We start from the raw sequence: 13,565 nt of genomic DNA, 5'->3' as shown, positions 1-13,565 counted from the left end.
TATGGTATTACAGCATATCGATTAATCCTCTGTATCTACCTTCTTCCAATTTTTTTTTTTTTTGAAATCTTCTCTTCCCGTCACTACCTCTTTGCAACGCTCTCTCTGGCAAAAACTCGCACCGGGCGAGTTTCCGTGCACCTCCAACAATTCAATCTAAGCCAACGGAAACGATTGATTGCATCCTCACCATCTCTTCCTTTCCCCTTTTTCCTATGCTCATGTGACACCTTTGATCCACGCTGCAATGACGATCTCGTCATACCCAAAATTGATCGCTTTGTCTTCCACGAGAACATGGGAAAGCGCAAGTAGATATACTCGCGTATCCGCCTCGCCACTCATTTGTTCGATTCCTCTCTTATCATCATCGCCTCCTTCCTGAGCTTGTATCTTCATCTTCCAATTATCCTCTTCCCATTGCTGACACCCAATTTATGTCGATGGTCGTTGTCCTTCAGACTACCCATCGACGATGCATCCCTCACAACCCTGCCAATCACTAGCACAACCTAAGTTGACTCCCTCCAGCCTCCATCATGCTGCAACCATCGATCAATCCCCACAAAAGCATCGTCGTTGTTGTAGAGGAAGTTCATAAGTGCCTTCACCGGAATCAAGCCTATGGGAGTCGCCGCATTGGTCTCCCCTTCTCCCTACTTCACATTTTATCTGTTTTGACCCTTGATTAATCAAAAAGTTTCTAATTAGTCGAAGAAAAAGAAGCCCACACACATGCGAACAATGCATGTGTAGCTTAAGTGGTTCACATGTGCGACAAAAGTTTTTTAAAATAAAATTCTTACTATCAACGACTTATTGCTCACTGCCTACTCAACCAGATCAATCACTATGTCCACTACAAAATGCTCCAATGTACTCAACGGTCCTCAACACCAACGAGTTTCACCTCATTACCATCAATATTTCTATACAAACTCCACTCAAACTCACCTCTACTAACTATCTCTCATGGAAGGTTTAGTTTGAAACTCTCTTCATTGATCTCCTTGGGTACATTGATGGTTTCAAACCCTGTCCACCAAAAACCCTCACTGTAAGCCTCTCCTTCTTGGCTCAAATTCGTCCTTACACCTCTCTCCCTTTTCCTCTTATTTCTCACATCTCTTTTAGAGCTAGACTTCCTTTTTCTCTCCTTCCCTTGAAATCTTGTGTTAATGTGTTGGTCCTAGAAATCAATAATTTTACAGTTTCAGTTGCTATGTGACAAGATAGGATAGACCTCTCCAACCGTGGCCTATCTTGAGGGGGCATGATAGGGATTATTTTCCCTTTGATTTAGGAGATAAGATCTCTAATTAGGGGTGGCTTCGAATCCAGCCGACTCGCGAGCGGTTCGATTCGGTATCTCTCAAGCTCGAGATCCGGAATCAGCTCGTTTAAATTAACGATCCGAGCTCGATCGAATCCATGTTCGGCTCGATGACTTGCAAGCCGACTTGTTAATGAGCTGAGTTGAGAGCGGGACCAGGAGCGGGGGGGGGAAGGGGATTTCTTCCTCCCCTCGTCACCGTCGAGCCCCTCCAGTCCGCTGTTGTGGTCGTCGATAGCTGCTCGTCGGTCGTTCAATTTCTTCTTCCCCTTGCCTCGCCTCTGTTTCAGTTACCGCCATTTCTGTCGTCGCAGCCATCATCCCCGACGACACCGACGCCGTAACCCCCTCCCCTCCACCGCGTGAAGATGATTTCACACGTGCGAGATCATAAAGTTAAAAAATAATAATTCCTTAAACTCTCCTTCCTCATGGCTCTTGAAGAAATTGAAAATACATTTTAGTAGAAATAAGATTCTAGGAACTAGTAGTGTCTCATGTTTTTTTTAAATATTTTTCTAATTGAAAATTCTTATTAAAAAATCATATCATTTTCTAAGTAAGATTTTCTGGCCAAGATGGGCTAGAAAACCGTATAGAAAATTTTTAAATAAGTATTTGACAATTGATATTGTAATACTTTTAGCATAAGGCTATTTTTATTGCAATTTTGTGTTTGACAATTTATTTGATTAAAAATTTATCTATAAGTATAATAATATATTAGATTGATTATTAATTTTTATTTATTTTCCTAGAAGAGGCAATAAGAGGTCCATTTAACTTTCCTAAGAAAATTTTAAAATATTTCTTGTAATTTTCTAATAAGTCACTAATAGTAATAGGATTTTATTTAAAGTTTTTTTTTGGAAATATGTATCATAGGAAAAATATTTCTAGTTTTTCCTAGAATATAAGTTTCAACCAGGGGCACTAAGGAGGCCATAGTAAATTTATGGCCAGATTCAAAAATTACAAAACAAGCTAGACAACATTTGGAGTAAAAAAGATTAATATTGGTGCATTTTAATCCATTATTGAAATTCAATCCTGAACCTCCCCTATCATTCTTTTTTTAAAATCTATGTAAAATTTTATATATAATTTATTTGACATATATTTTATATAGAGGATTAAATGTAGGTTAAACTCGAACTCGGGTAGAGCTCGAGCTCGAACTTAGTTAAAATTATTAGGCTCAAGTTTAATAACAATTTTAGGTTCGAGGCTAGGGTTGGCTCGAGCTCGAGTTCAAAATATTTAAATCAAACTCGACTTGAACAAAGTTCGGACTTAACTGGATTCAATGCCACCCTTAAGTCCAATTTTAAGTAGAGGTCATTCCTAATTTTATGTAAAATATATGCATAATTTTATATATAATTTATTTAATATATATTTTTTAAAAAGTTTTAAATATATGTTAAAGATTCGAACTCAATTAAAATTATTAGGTTCAAGCTCGATAACAATTTTAGGCTCGATAACAATTTTAGGAACTGAGTAACCTAACTAGGCATAGGCTATCTAATTTGGAGAAGAAACTAATCTCCTTCTCTGATCTCTTGAATCTTCTAGATTTCAAGGCATAGGGTAGAGTCTGGAAATGGTTCCGTTTTTTGTCCAAAGAAACTAACGGACATGGGATTCAAGTTTCCGTAGAATAGGACCCACATACTCTTGGGTCCAAAGAAATTAGTATACTTTTAATAATAAAAATAGTTAATAGGACCCACATATGTGATGGCCCCCTTCAATCCATGGCCGAAGACGACAAACATAACTGTAATTGCGTCGAAGATTGAGAGCTATTTCAGGGAAGTAGCTGAAGTTTGTATAAACCCTGAAATAATGGCCTGCTGAGCAGGCTACTCCATCCGGTTGCTATGGCAGCTCTCTCCTCCAACTGTTGTTCTCGCTCCGATGCCTCTGCCTCCTTCTCTGGCCACAAATTACCGCGGTTTACCTCTTTTTCTGTTCGATTTGAAAGCAGCCGTGCTTCTCTACATACGAAGTTCTCCATCCTTCATCGCCGGTTTTCGTGTCAGACCTCCCCGACCGCCACCTCCTTTTCATCTTCCGTCGAGGGGAAAGGTGGAAATCCGTATCTTTTTTTTTTCAATTTAAGCAAATGCTGTCCAATTTTTAAATGCATTCTGTTCTCTCATGTGTTTCTAAGTTGTCCTGTTCCTCTTTCCATAAAAAAGACTTGATTTAGTCGAATATCGAAGCCACATGCTGTCGTTCCTTCTGTATAACTTTCTGTTTGGTGCTATTTTACTTTTCAGCTCAGCATTGGCCATTGAGAACTGCTGCTCGGGTTGAGAGCAATTGCGGTTTGATCTATTTGAAACTCATGGTTCTCTGTATTATGAAACACTGTTTTAAATTTTAACAATAAATCATCTATCTTTCTACTCCATTTGGGTTCCTCTCTGTTTTTTTTTTCCTCAGAGATGTTGAAATTTGAAAGTATCATGTTTCAGTTGAATGGCGCTGATTGAACTGCTCAATCGGGCATTTGCACTTGAGATGCTTTTTGTTTTTGTCTGGGGGAGGCTTATTTCCTGTATTTTTACATTGTTCTTTCAAATGTCTTTGCTCAAGGCATGCTAGATTGAGATCATTGTTTAGACAGCTTTTGAAAAAAGAAAATGAATCTCCAGTTTTAGTCAAGTCATTTATTAGAATTTTTTTTTCTCAAGGTGCGTCCTTTTCACATTTTGTGCAATTAATTGACTATCTCGTATTGCGATCGGATGTTCACTTTATGTAAACTCTAAAATGCTGAAATTTGCTCTTTTGTGTGTGAGGCTCTGATGAGTCAAAAAAAATTCCAGACGATAGCCTGATAATTTCACTAGAAATAAATGTTGTAGAACAAATCTTATTCGGGTTGGGCATGTCATATTGAGCTTGTGTTTTGAAAAGTAAGACGTCTTCATAGAGTGCAGCTTATATTCTTTCATTTTCTTTGTAACAGTATGCATTTATTTCTTTGTCCATAAAAGTAAGTCGGATTTTTTTCTTTTTCCAGTTTGAAAGATGAACTTGATGTGCTGACCTTCTATTCTGAGCTGAAACTGATATTAGTGGATATGTTGTGGAAGTTTTAGTTTTAACATATTTCCTTCAGTTGAAATTTTATCTGCTTAATCGTTTTTTTTTTCTTTGTCCAGTTTGAAAGATGAGCTTGATGTGTTAACCCTCTATTTTGAGCTGAAACAGATATTAGTGGATATGTTGTGGAAGTTTTAGTTTTAACATATTTCCTTCAGTTGAAATTTTATCTGCTTTGTCGATTTTTTTTTCTGTCCAGTTTGAAAGATGAACTTGATGTGCTAACCATCTATTTTGTGCTGAACCAGAAATTAGTGGTATGTTGTTGAAGTTTTAGTTTTAACATATTTCCTTCAGTTGAAATTTTATCTGCTTTATCAATTTTTTTTTTCTTTGTCCAGTTTGAAAGATGAACTTGATGTGTTTATTTTGAGCTGAAACAGAAATTAGAGGATACGTCGTCAAAGTTTTAGTTTTAACATATTTCCTTCGTTTGAAATTTTATCTGCTTTAACTAACTTGTGGAAGGCCTGGGAGCATTTACTGATTCCAAAGTAAGCAGTGAAATAGTTTGGTGATGTGATGCTTCAGTAGCTCAAATTTGGAGGGCAGAGCTTACCTCTGTTGAAGTATTGTGTACCCCATAATGACTTTTTTGTTGCCTGTTTGCATCGTGAGGAGGGAGTTGGCTTTACATATTTGTAGGAAGATGAGTAACAGGATAGAATTTCATGGGCATTGCAATCGGTCTGTCTCTTAGAACCTGGTCAACAACCTGGTTGACATCTTCTGTTGTTTACAGCTGAACCAAAACAAAAAGATTTTCTGCACATCAGTGACTTTGACAAGGCAACTATAATGAAGATCTTGGATCGAGCTGCTGAAGTGAAGGCTTTGCTGAAGTCTGGGGATAGAACATTTGTCCCCTTTAAAGGAAAGACAATGGCAATGATATTTGCTAAGCCATCCATGAGAACTCGGGTTTCATTTGAGGCAGGGTTTTCTCTACTTGGTGGCCATGCCATCTATCTGGGCCCAGATGATATCCAGATGGGTAAGCGGGAAGAAACGTGTGATGTTGCTCGTGTGCTCTCTCGTTACAACGACATCATTATGGCTCGTGTATTTGGACACCAGGTAGGATGACATGCTTAAATGATTCTGGAGTCATTGTTGGTTTGAACCATTTTAATTGTCTGCAACCCGTATTGATATTTCTTCTTTCATCATTATGATTCTAGTCTCTCTACATGTTCCACAATGTCAAGGCTTAATAGTTCCTTGCTTTTGGTCATTGGCTACCCCACTGAGAGGGTCCTCTTCTTTGGATCATTATTTCCACTAAACACTACCAGTGGTGCAGGATATCCTTGATTTGGCAAAATATTCTTCAGTCCCAGTCATCAACGGTTTAACTGATTACAACCACCCCTGCCAAATCATGGCCGACGCACTTACAATAATTGAGCACATAGGTCAACTGGAAGGGACGAAGGTTAGTAGTACAAACTTGGTTCAGTCATTTGTCGTATGCGAACCATGAAGGTTTAAAAATCAGCAGTTGGTTTTACCCAATTTGGAACTATATGATTGTCTCAGTAAATCTTGATTTCTGACTTGAGTACAGGTGGTTTATGTGGGAGATGGAAATAATATAGTACATTCATGGCTGCTGCTGGCAGCTGTCGTCCCATTCCACTTTGTCTGTGTATGCCCTGAAGGCTTCGAACCGGATGGGAAGACTATTGAGAAAGCAAAAAGTGCTGGAATCAGCAAGATTGAAATTACAAATGACCCTAAGGAAGCTGTGAAGGGGGCAGATGTGGTCTATTCAGATGTCTGGGCAAGTATGGGCCAGAAGGAAGAGGCTGCCTATCGACGGCAAAGGTTTCAAGGATTTCAGGTAACAGCTCCCTGCCCCTTCTTCTCTGTTCAGCTTCAGCGCATTACTCAGGTCACTCACTTGGAAGGAAATTTTGTTAGGTGGATAAAGCTCTCATGGAACTAGCCGGTCCCAAAGCTTATTTCATGCATTGTCTTCCTGCGGAAAGGGGTACCGAAGTGACTGAAGAAGTTCTTGAAGCACCAAATTCCATCGTGTTTCCCCAAGCAGAGAACCGGATGCATGCCCAAAATGCCATTATGCTCCATCTTTTCGGTTTATAACGTGGTGTATCCCACTTCCTTAGGGTAATAATATTCCCTAGTTTTTTATATGCCTAAGACACGGGATCTCGCAGTACGAGGAATGGAGAGCAAACGAATACTGCAGTGTTTCTGTTTTCACTGAAACATTTAGATGATTTTCTACTAATTGAAGTACCCCTGTCTGATACACAGCTGATCTAAATCTACAAGTTCCTACAGATATGGACAACTTCACTCTTTTGTAGTCAAGAGCATTCCAGCAAATAAAAATAGTGAATACCTGCCAAAAAGGTGAACTACAGATACCACGAATTGCATGATCCAAGCTTCTATCATCGCTCTTCGGAGTTGAATCTGTTCCAGGCGTCCTGATTTTAAAAAAAGCACAGGAGCAGAATAAGTAGAAAATTCAATTTTCCACCATAAAAAGTCACCCTGAATTCCTACTGATATTTTATCTACGCCAATGGGACGACGATACGACAAAACCAGAAAACTTTTAGGCCTGAAAAAAATTACATTTGTCCGCAATAGTCCAGCAGATGAAAATACATGCATATATTTTTCATCTGGCCGATTACTTGCTTGGTTATGCAGAAGATTGTTTATAAAAGACACTAGAAAGTAATGAACAAGTAAGCTCTTGCACACCTTTAGCAGATCAAAAACTTTCTCACAAATATACTTCTGTTGAATGCTTGCACCTCTTTGCTGCACTTTATCAGGATGGACACAAAGTGTTGCTCTTCTGTAAGCTTTCTTAACAGCAACTGCTGTAATAACTTCAGTCAGTGGTATTGGCTGCCACCCACTCTCTGGTCCAAGGATCTGGCAAAAGGATATCCGACTACATCAAACTAATGCCAAAATGTACCCAAGCAGGAAAAGAAGATCAAAATCCCATGTTATCTTTCATTGTATTTGCTCTCCTATGAAAACAGAAATAGCTGCTGCAATTGCAAAAATGTGCAAATTCAGAAATAGAGGTATACAGGAAGAATCCCCATACATATTGCAGAGTTGAAAGCAATGCACGCAAGTTCCCTTCTTTTCCAATAGCCCACCTTCTGATATCAGCATTCAGATTTTGAGCTAACCGCTGCAAGCATAATCACACATTGAAGATCAGGAAGAAGGAAAGAGGGAAGAAAAAGAAATCACAGTATGTTCTCCAGATGGAAGCTTCAAAAGTTTGTGCAAAGTTGTTTTACATTTCTCTCTACTTGTTCTCTCTGAACAAGAACATCTTGCAACTTCTTCTCTGCTAGAGCTTTCGCCTGAAATCAATAAAGGGACACCAACTCATTCAGTTTTCTGTAACAAACTCATATCCCATATCAACAAAACCAACAGATAAAAGCACATCATGTGAAATATTAGATAAAATACTAGAAAAAAATGTATCTACCACAAGCAACATACCGCACGTTCAACTGTACGTTGATGCCTCTCTAACCTTGCTTTAGACCGTAGAGCTGACTCACCATGGGTTCCATGAAAATCTTGTAAATCCTACAAAGCTCGCTACAAAATTAGCAAGCTGAAGTAAACTAGCAGAAACTATTTCAAATCAGGAACTGGGGGGGGGGGGGGGGGGTAAATACTCACAGACACAGGGTTTTGCCTTGATGCATTGTCTGTCCTCTCTCTTTCAGCTGCACGTTCCCTAGCTTCAGCAGTTGCTCTTTCTACTGCAGCCCTCTCCGCCCTCAGTCTAGCAGCTTCACTAGATGCCTTCTCTGCTCTTTCACGAGCATCAGCAAGTGCTCTCTCCACAGCAGCTCTTTCTGCTCTTTCTAGTGCTTCAGTTGCCGCCCTTTCACGAGCTTCATGTGTGGCTCTTTCAACGGCAAGTCTGTCTTTTTCTCTTTCTCGCTCCCTCACTCTTTCTTCTTCTAATTTTCTCAATCGTTCTTTTTCCAACTCTCTTTCTCTCGACAACCTTTCCTCCTTTTCCCACTCTTCTCTATCATAGGTATTATCCATACTTTTTTTTTCTCTTTCTGTATTCTGAGGTAGTTGAGGTGTTCTAAATATTTTCTCTTCACCATTCATAGCACGATCAAATAGAATTGTTTCTTTCCTCCTATTCTCAGCCTCCTTGATGATCTCTCTGGCTGCTGTGAGTTGGTTACTGCCTTTTCTGTTGTCCAGGGGAGCCATACATTTATTGATACTATTTTCATCCTTCATGAACCCATTGCCCTCTTTTACCGCTTTCAGTTTGTCATCATTCTTCTCCTGCTTTATGGCTGCCTGACTTGTGTTTGGTTCTGCCTCATTATATGCTTGCCAATGGGCATCGTGAATCCCTTTTACTTTCCTTCCTTCACCTGGCCACAAGGGGATTGAATTGCCTTCGTCTAGATTCTCAACTTTTTCACAAGTCATTGTCTGTTTGTTCTCAGTCTCTTCCACCTCAAGGATCTTGTGAACTGCATTCAACATCGTTGCATTTCCATCACACCCACCACCCATTCTAGCTTCTTTTGATCTTCGTTCATTATCTTCATCCCCAAGTAGCCTAGAATCTACTTCCATCATCTTGCTCTTCTCATTATGATCAGTATCTTGAATTGCTCTCTGTTTCTCGTTACCTCTTCCTTTTTTATCATTTACCTCACAGCAACATTTGGTTTTAGCCATTTTGAGTAAATTCTTGTTTTCCTCTTGCTGTCTAACGGTTGCATGTTTCTTCTCATCCTCTTCACTCTCATGACCATTATGAAACAGTTTTAGCTTTGCTCCATTTTCTTCCCATTCATCAGGCTTTTCAATGACCTTCAAGTTTATTCTTTGTTTACGGGTACCTTTAGTTGCTTTTGAATTCTTATCATGGCCTTCAGTGTCACAGGCATCACAAACCCTCTTAGATTTGTTCTCTTCCTCTTCATGCTTATACTTTAGTCTCTCCTCACTTTGATTCTCTGTTTTTAATTTTTCACCATCCTCACGCTGAAGAGATGCTTTTACTGTCTCACTTTCCGGTCTCTTCTTTTCATCTTCAGTCTCACAAGCATATTTTTGTCTGTCTTCTTGACATTCATGGGTTTCTTTTGGTCCCTTCTCTTTCCGTACATGAACAAGTGCAGCATTGAATCTCTTCTCCTCTTTATGCACAAAAGCTGCTTCTAATCTCTTCTTCTCATCTTCAAGCTTGCAAGCGACCTTGAGTCTTCTGTCTTCCTCTTCAAGCTCATAGGCAGCTTTCAGCCTCTTCTCTTCTTCATCATGCTCACGAGCTACCTTTAGTCTCTTCTCTTCCTCTTCAAGCTCAGCTTTCAGCCTCGTCTCTTCTTCATCTTGCTCACGAACTACCTTTAGTCTCTTCTCTTCCTCTTCATGCTCACAAGCTGCCTTTAGCCTCTTCTCTTTCTCTTCTTGTTCACGAGCTCCTTTTAGTCTTCTCTTTTCTTCTTCATGCTCATGAGCTGTCTTAAGTTTCTTCTCTCTCTCTTCATGCGTATGAGCTGCCTCTAGTCCTTTCTCTTCCTCCTCATGCTCATTTGCTGCCTTTAGTCTTTTCACTTCTTGTTCATGCACACAAGTTGTCTTTAGTCTCTGCTTTTCTCCTTGACACATGTGAGCAACCTTTTGTCCATTTTCATTGTCCACACACTCATGAGTTGCTTCCCATCTCTTCTCCTCTTTTTCATGCTCAAACGCTAATTTCAGTCCTCTCCCAACCTCTTCATTCCCACAAGCTGCATTCAGACCAAATTCATTTTCATCATGTTCATACACCATGTTGTCTACTTTCAATCTCCAACCCTCCTGTTCAACAGTCTCTTGATCAGTTTGTAGGTTCTTGGCCTCCTTTAAGATCTCTCTGTCCAATATATATGGCCTTGCTTTCTTATCATTTTCCAATAGACAAGCCGTTTTACCAACTCTTGGTTTCTGGTCGCTGTCTCCTTGCAAATAAGACTCTTTAAGAGCCTTGAATGTCTTGTTCTTTTCGAGTATGCTTTCCTCTTTAACTGCTTTAGATGCTTTTAAATACTTCTCATAGTTTTCCTGATCGGCAGTAAGTCTGAAAGTCTTTTCATTGTTTAGTAGCTCATAATATTGTTTCTCAACTTTCCACTCACCAGCCTTCTCTTCATCAAGAGATCCTCTAAAGTTCTTTTCTTGCCATTCGGCCATGGAGGCAGTAGTTAGTTCTGTATCTCCCATCTTCCATTCATAATCTGAAGCCATATCCGCTGTACCCATCATCTTACATTTATCAAGCCTGGCAAAACCGTTAATCTGAGGGTTCTGTCTGTCGCAGGAATCCTGAGCTTCCTCATCCTTAAATGTGTGGCTTTCATGAGTACATCTACTCAACCTCTGTTCCTTGATATTTTTCTCTCCATTTAAGTTTAGCTCCATTCGGCCTTGATGACCATCCTTTTTTCTTTCCATCGATTCCTTTGCACTCTTCAACTTCGCTTGCGCTTTCTCCATGGCTTCGCTCATGGCTGCTGCAGATGCTGCAGCAGCCGAACTTGCATCAACCTCTACATCAAAGAAAGGTGGTGATGCATCATACTCTTGACGCGTACAGGTATCAAAAGCAGATCCAAAGTGGTAAGTTTCGGTGATTCTCATAGGCTTCCAACAATATAATTCATTCCGGTAAGCTTTCAGCTTCTTAGAGTTACCCAGTTTTGGTGGTAGCCTTGAAGGAGGTGGCAGCTGAGAGGGCTGAGTTCGAAGGTTGATGTCAGATATAGTTCGAAACACCACCTTTTCAGAAGGTCCATCCCCATCAGATGGAAGGCCAGCAATAGGATCGCATGAATTATGCAGGTCCTCTGCAGAAGCACCTTCAGGAGCAGTGGACTGCAGATGAATTTGTTTCAGGTTGGCCTTCTGGACTGATGGCATTTGATTACTGAAACAATGAATATCGGATTTACCACTTTCTAATACATCTTTCTTGCCAATCTGTTTACTGCACAGATATTTCTCATCTGTTATAATTTCATTTTCAGATGTATTTTCTACAAAATTAGAACCAAGGATGTGTGATGACATTTCTCTAAACTGGGTTTCTACCATTATTTCCCCATTGGAATCTCCTTTGAGGCTCAGATCCTTCTTTGGGACTACAGAATTATCATATTTGTTCTTGTTCGGAGGAGGCCCTGAATCATGCAGAACGGTAAATCCCGGAACATCATGGAGATGAGCTATGTGTGTTGTTCCACTTAGTGGCTCTCCTTTGCTTCCTTGATTAGACTTATTGTATGACACATTGAATTGCTTTGAGCCATCATAAATATGTTCAGATATTCCATTTGAGAAGCTTTGCTTCATGCTTGAACTCACAAACAAATCCTGATCATTGCTTTCCAAAGGAGCAGTAGAAACAACTTCTGGAGCTTGCTGTGTGGCCCTTTCACCCGGAGACCTACAGATGGAATAGCAAAAGGTAAACAAGGGAAACAAATCAAACTCCTAAATTTAATGGATTAAATTTGAATCTGACATGTTCTCATTCCAGAAATATACTCCTGGGCAGAAAGAGACTAAACCATGTAGAGCCACTACTAGTAGCTAAAGAGTTGCAAGAGGATTTCACAGTGTATTTGAGGACAGTACCATTCAGCTACCAAAGGAATAGTAACACTCAGAGTCATGCTACTCATGACCTAGAAATCATGTAAAGAAAGAGCACTATTCAAAATTAAATACTTTTATCTCCAAGAGTGTCGTGACTCACCCCTGTTTAAGAGCTTTCTTGTTCTTTTTGGTTTTCTTTGAATAAGCCCATATAATTTATATGCTGTAATGACAAGACATTACAGCGTTAGCTTGCTATTATAGAATTTCATCATGTAAACGTACTGCCAGCCCCAAAAAACATAGAATAAGATAGAGATTTTACAGTGACAACAACAAGTTCGAATTCACGAACAAATTTATATAACTATTTATTTTTTATTTTTAAAAATTATACAACTATGAGAAATAAAAGAAGCAAACATAAAGAAACTTGAAACCCAATCTCCCTATCATGAAACAAGCCGCATTTTATAGCCTCCCGGCTGAAACCAGAGAATGGCAGAAAACCATGCCATGGACAAAAAGTTTTTCTTTTTTCTCCCTCTGTAAAATGTTTAGGTGCATTTAAACGGAACAAAACAAACGAGAGATAAGGGGGCAGTGAGAAAAGAGAAAACATACCAAGAATTACTGGTAGGATTTTGGGGTCCTTGGCGCTCTAAAAACAGTTCCTCGTATGGAACAGCAAAATCTCCAGCATTGAAACCCCCAAAGATTTCCGTATAATCAAACTTGGTGATAGGAACATCCAAAGCGACTTGGTCTTCATCAAGGAGCGGAAAATCAAGAATAGGGATGGAGGAAGTCCTGGAAGCAAAGAAGTTGCCAAAAATCTCAGAGTAATCGTCCACACGAGAAGATAAAGTGGGAACAGAGTACTTGGGCGGACCACCGAAGACGTCGTCGTAGGCATTCCCGTAAGAAACCTTACGCTTTGTGAAGGGAGATTGCTGAAAGTCTGCCATGAAAGACTCACAGCAGAAGCTACACTATTTTCTTTCTCTTACTCTCTTTCTCGCTTCTACCTCTTCGGAGAGAAAGCGACTGAGAGAAAGAGAAGACAGCCAAAACCGGAACAGGGAAAATGCAGTGCCGGGGCAGTCCTTTTGTTATCTTTTTCCCTTTTTCTCCATTAACAGAAAACATAAAAATAATATTATAGTATATTTTAGCTTGGACTTGCCAATACTCCTCAGAATCGCCGACTTTTTGAAGAAAGTCGGCGACGAGAGCGAGAGCGACAGGCGCGAACCTTGAAATTGATTACATAGACCGAAATGACCCTTCATCTGGCCCCACCCATCTGCAACGGTCTTTATTCGGGTACAATCAGATGAATGAAATCAAATAGTGAATATAACAATCGAATCTCTAACTAATCATAACAAAAAATAATAATAATAATAATAATAAATAATAATAATAATAATAATAATTATTATTATTATTATTATTATTATTATTATAATAA

General features: G+C 39.5%; 2 protein-coding genes across 2 annotated transcripts; one reads left to right on the top strand and one right to left on the bottom strand.

The window, feature by feature from the left end:
- Positions 1-3,188: 3,188 nt before the first annotated feature.
- Positions 3,189-6,607, top strand: LOC137937801 (ornithine carbamoyltransferase, chloroplastic-like). The gene is made up of 5 exons (XM_068782978.1): positions 3,189-3,427; positions 5,196-5,530; positions 5,757-5,888; positions 6,021-6,296; positions 6,377-6,607. The coding sequence occupies exons 1-5, from the start codon at positions 3,220-3,222 to the stop codon at positions 6,557-6,559; spliced, it is 1,134 nt and encodes a 377-aa protein (XP_068639079.1). The 5' UTR covers positions 3,189-3,219; the 3' UTR covers positions 6,560-6,607.
- Positions 6,608-6,694: 87 nt separating this feature from the next.
- On the bottom strand, positions 6,695-13,121 carry LOC137937800 (auxilin-like protein 1). Its single transcript, XM_068782977.1, has 7 exons — positions 12,716-13,121; positions 8,150-11,939; positions 7,964-8,053; positions 7,753-7,818; positions 7,551-7,640; positions 7,193-7,369; positions 6,695-6,909 (listed from the first exon to the last, which is right to left on the bottom strand). The coding sequence occupies exons 1-7, from the start codon at positions 13,057-13,059 to the stop codon at positions 6,874-6,876; spliced, it is 4,593 nt and encodes a 1,530-aa protein (XP_068639078.1). The 5' UTR covers positions 13,060-13,121; the 3' UTR covers positions 6,695-6,873.
- Positions 13,122-13,565: the final 444 nt, after the last annotated feature.

The sequence above is a fragment of the Aristolochia californica genome, unplaced genomic scaffold (genome assembly GCF_029961685.1).
Source record: "Aristolochia californica isolate CCGP_79_NKW_82.1479 unplaced genomic scaffold, dmAriCali1.0.hap1 SCAF_7, whole genome shotgun sequence".
Taxonomy (NCBI): domain Eukaryota; kingdom Viridiplantae; phylum Streptophyta; class Magnoliopsida; order Piperales; family Aristolochiaceae; genus Aristolochia; species Aristolochia californica.
This window is presented reverse-complemented; position numbering and strand designations above follow the sequence as displayed.

Bases quoted from the DNA above. Each gene is read 5' to 3' on its own strand.
- LOC137937801 (XM_068782978.1), top strand. From the start codon at position 3,220: ATGGCAGCTCTCTCCTCCAACTGTTGTTCTCGCTCCGATGCCTCTGCC. The intron at 5,531-5,756 runs GTAGGATGACAT...CCAGTGGTGCAG, and splicing joins CTCGTGTATTTGGACACCAG to GATATCCTTGATTTGGCAAA. The intron at 5,889-6,020 runs GTTAGTAGTACA...ACTTGAGTACAG, and splicing joins GTCAACTGGAAGGGACGAAG to GTGGTTTATGTGGGAGATGG.
- LOC137937800 (XM_068782977.1), bottom strand. From the start codon at position 13,059: ATGGCAGACTTTCAGCAATCTCCCTTCACAAAGCGTAAGGTTTCTTAC. The intron at 7,641-7,752 runs GTAAAACAACTT...TTATGCTTGCAG, and splicing joins GAGAACAAGTAGAGAGAAAT to CGGTTAGCTCAAAATCTGAA. The intron at 7,370-7,550 runs GTATGGGGATTC...TCCTTTTGCCAG, and splicing joins TGCTTTCAACTCTGCAATAT to ATCCTTGGACCAGAGAGTGG.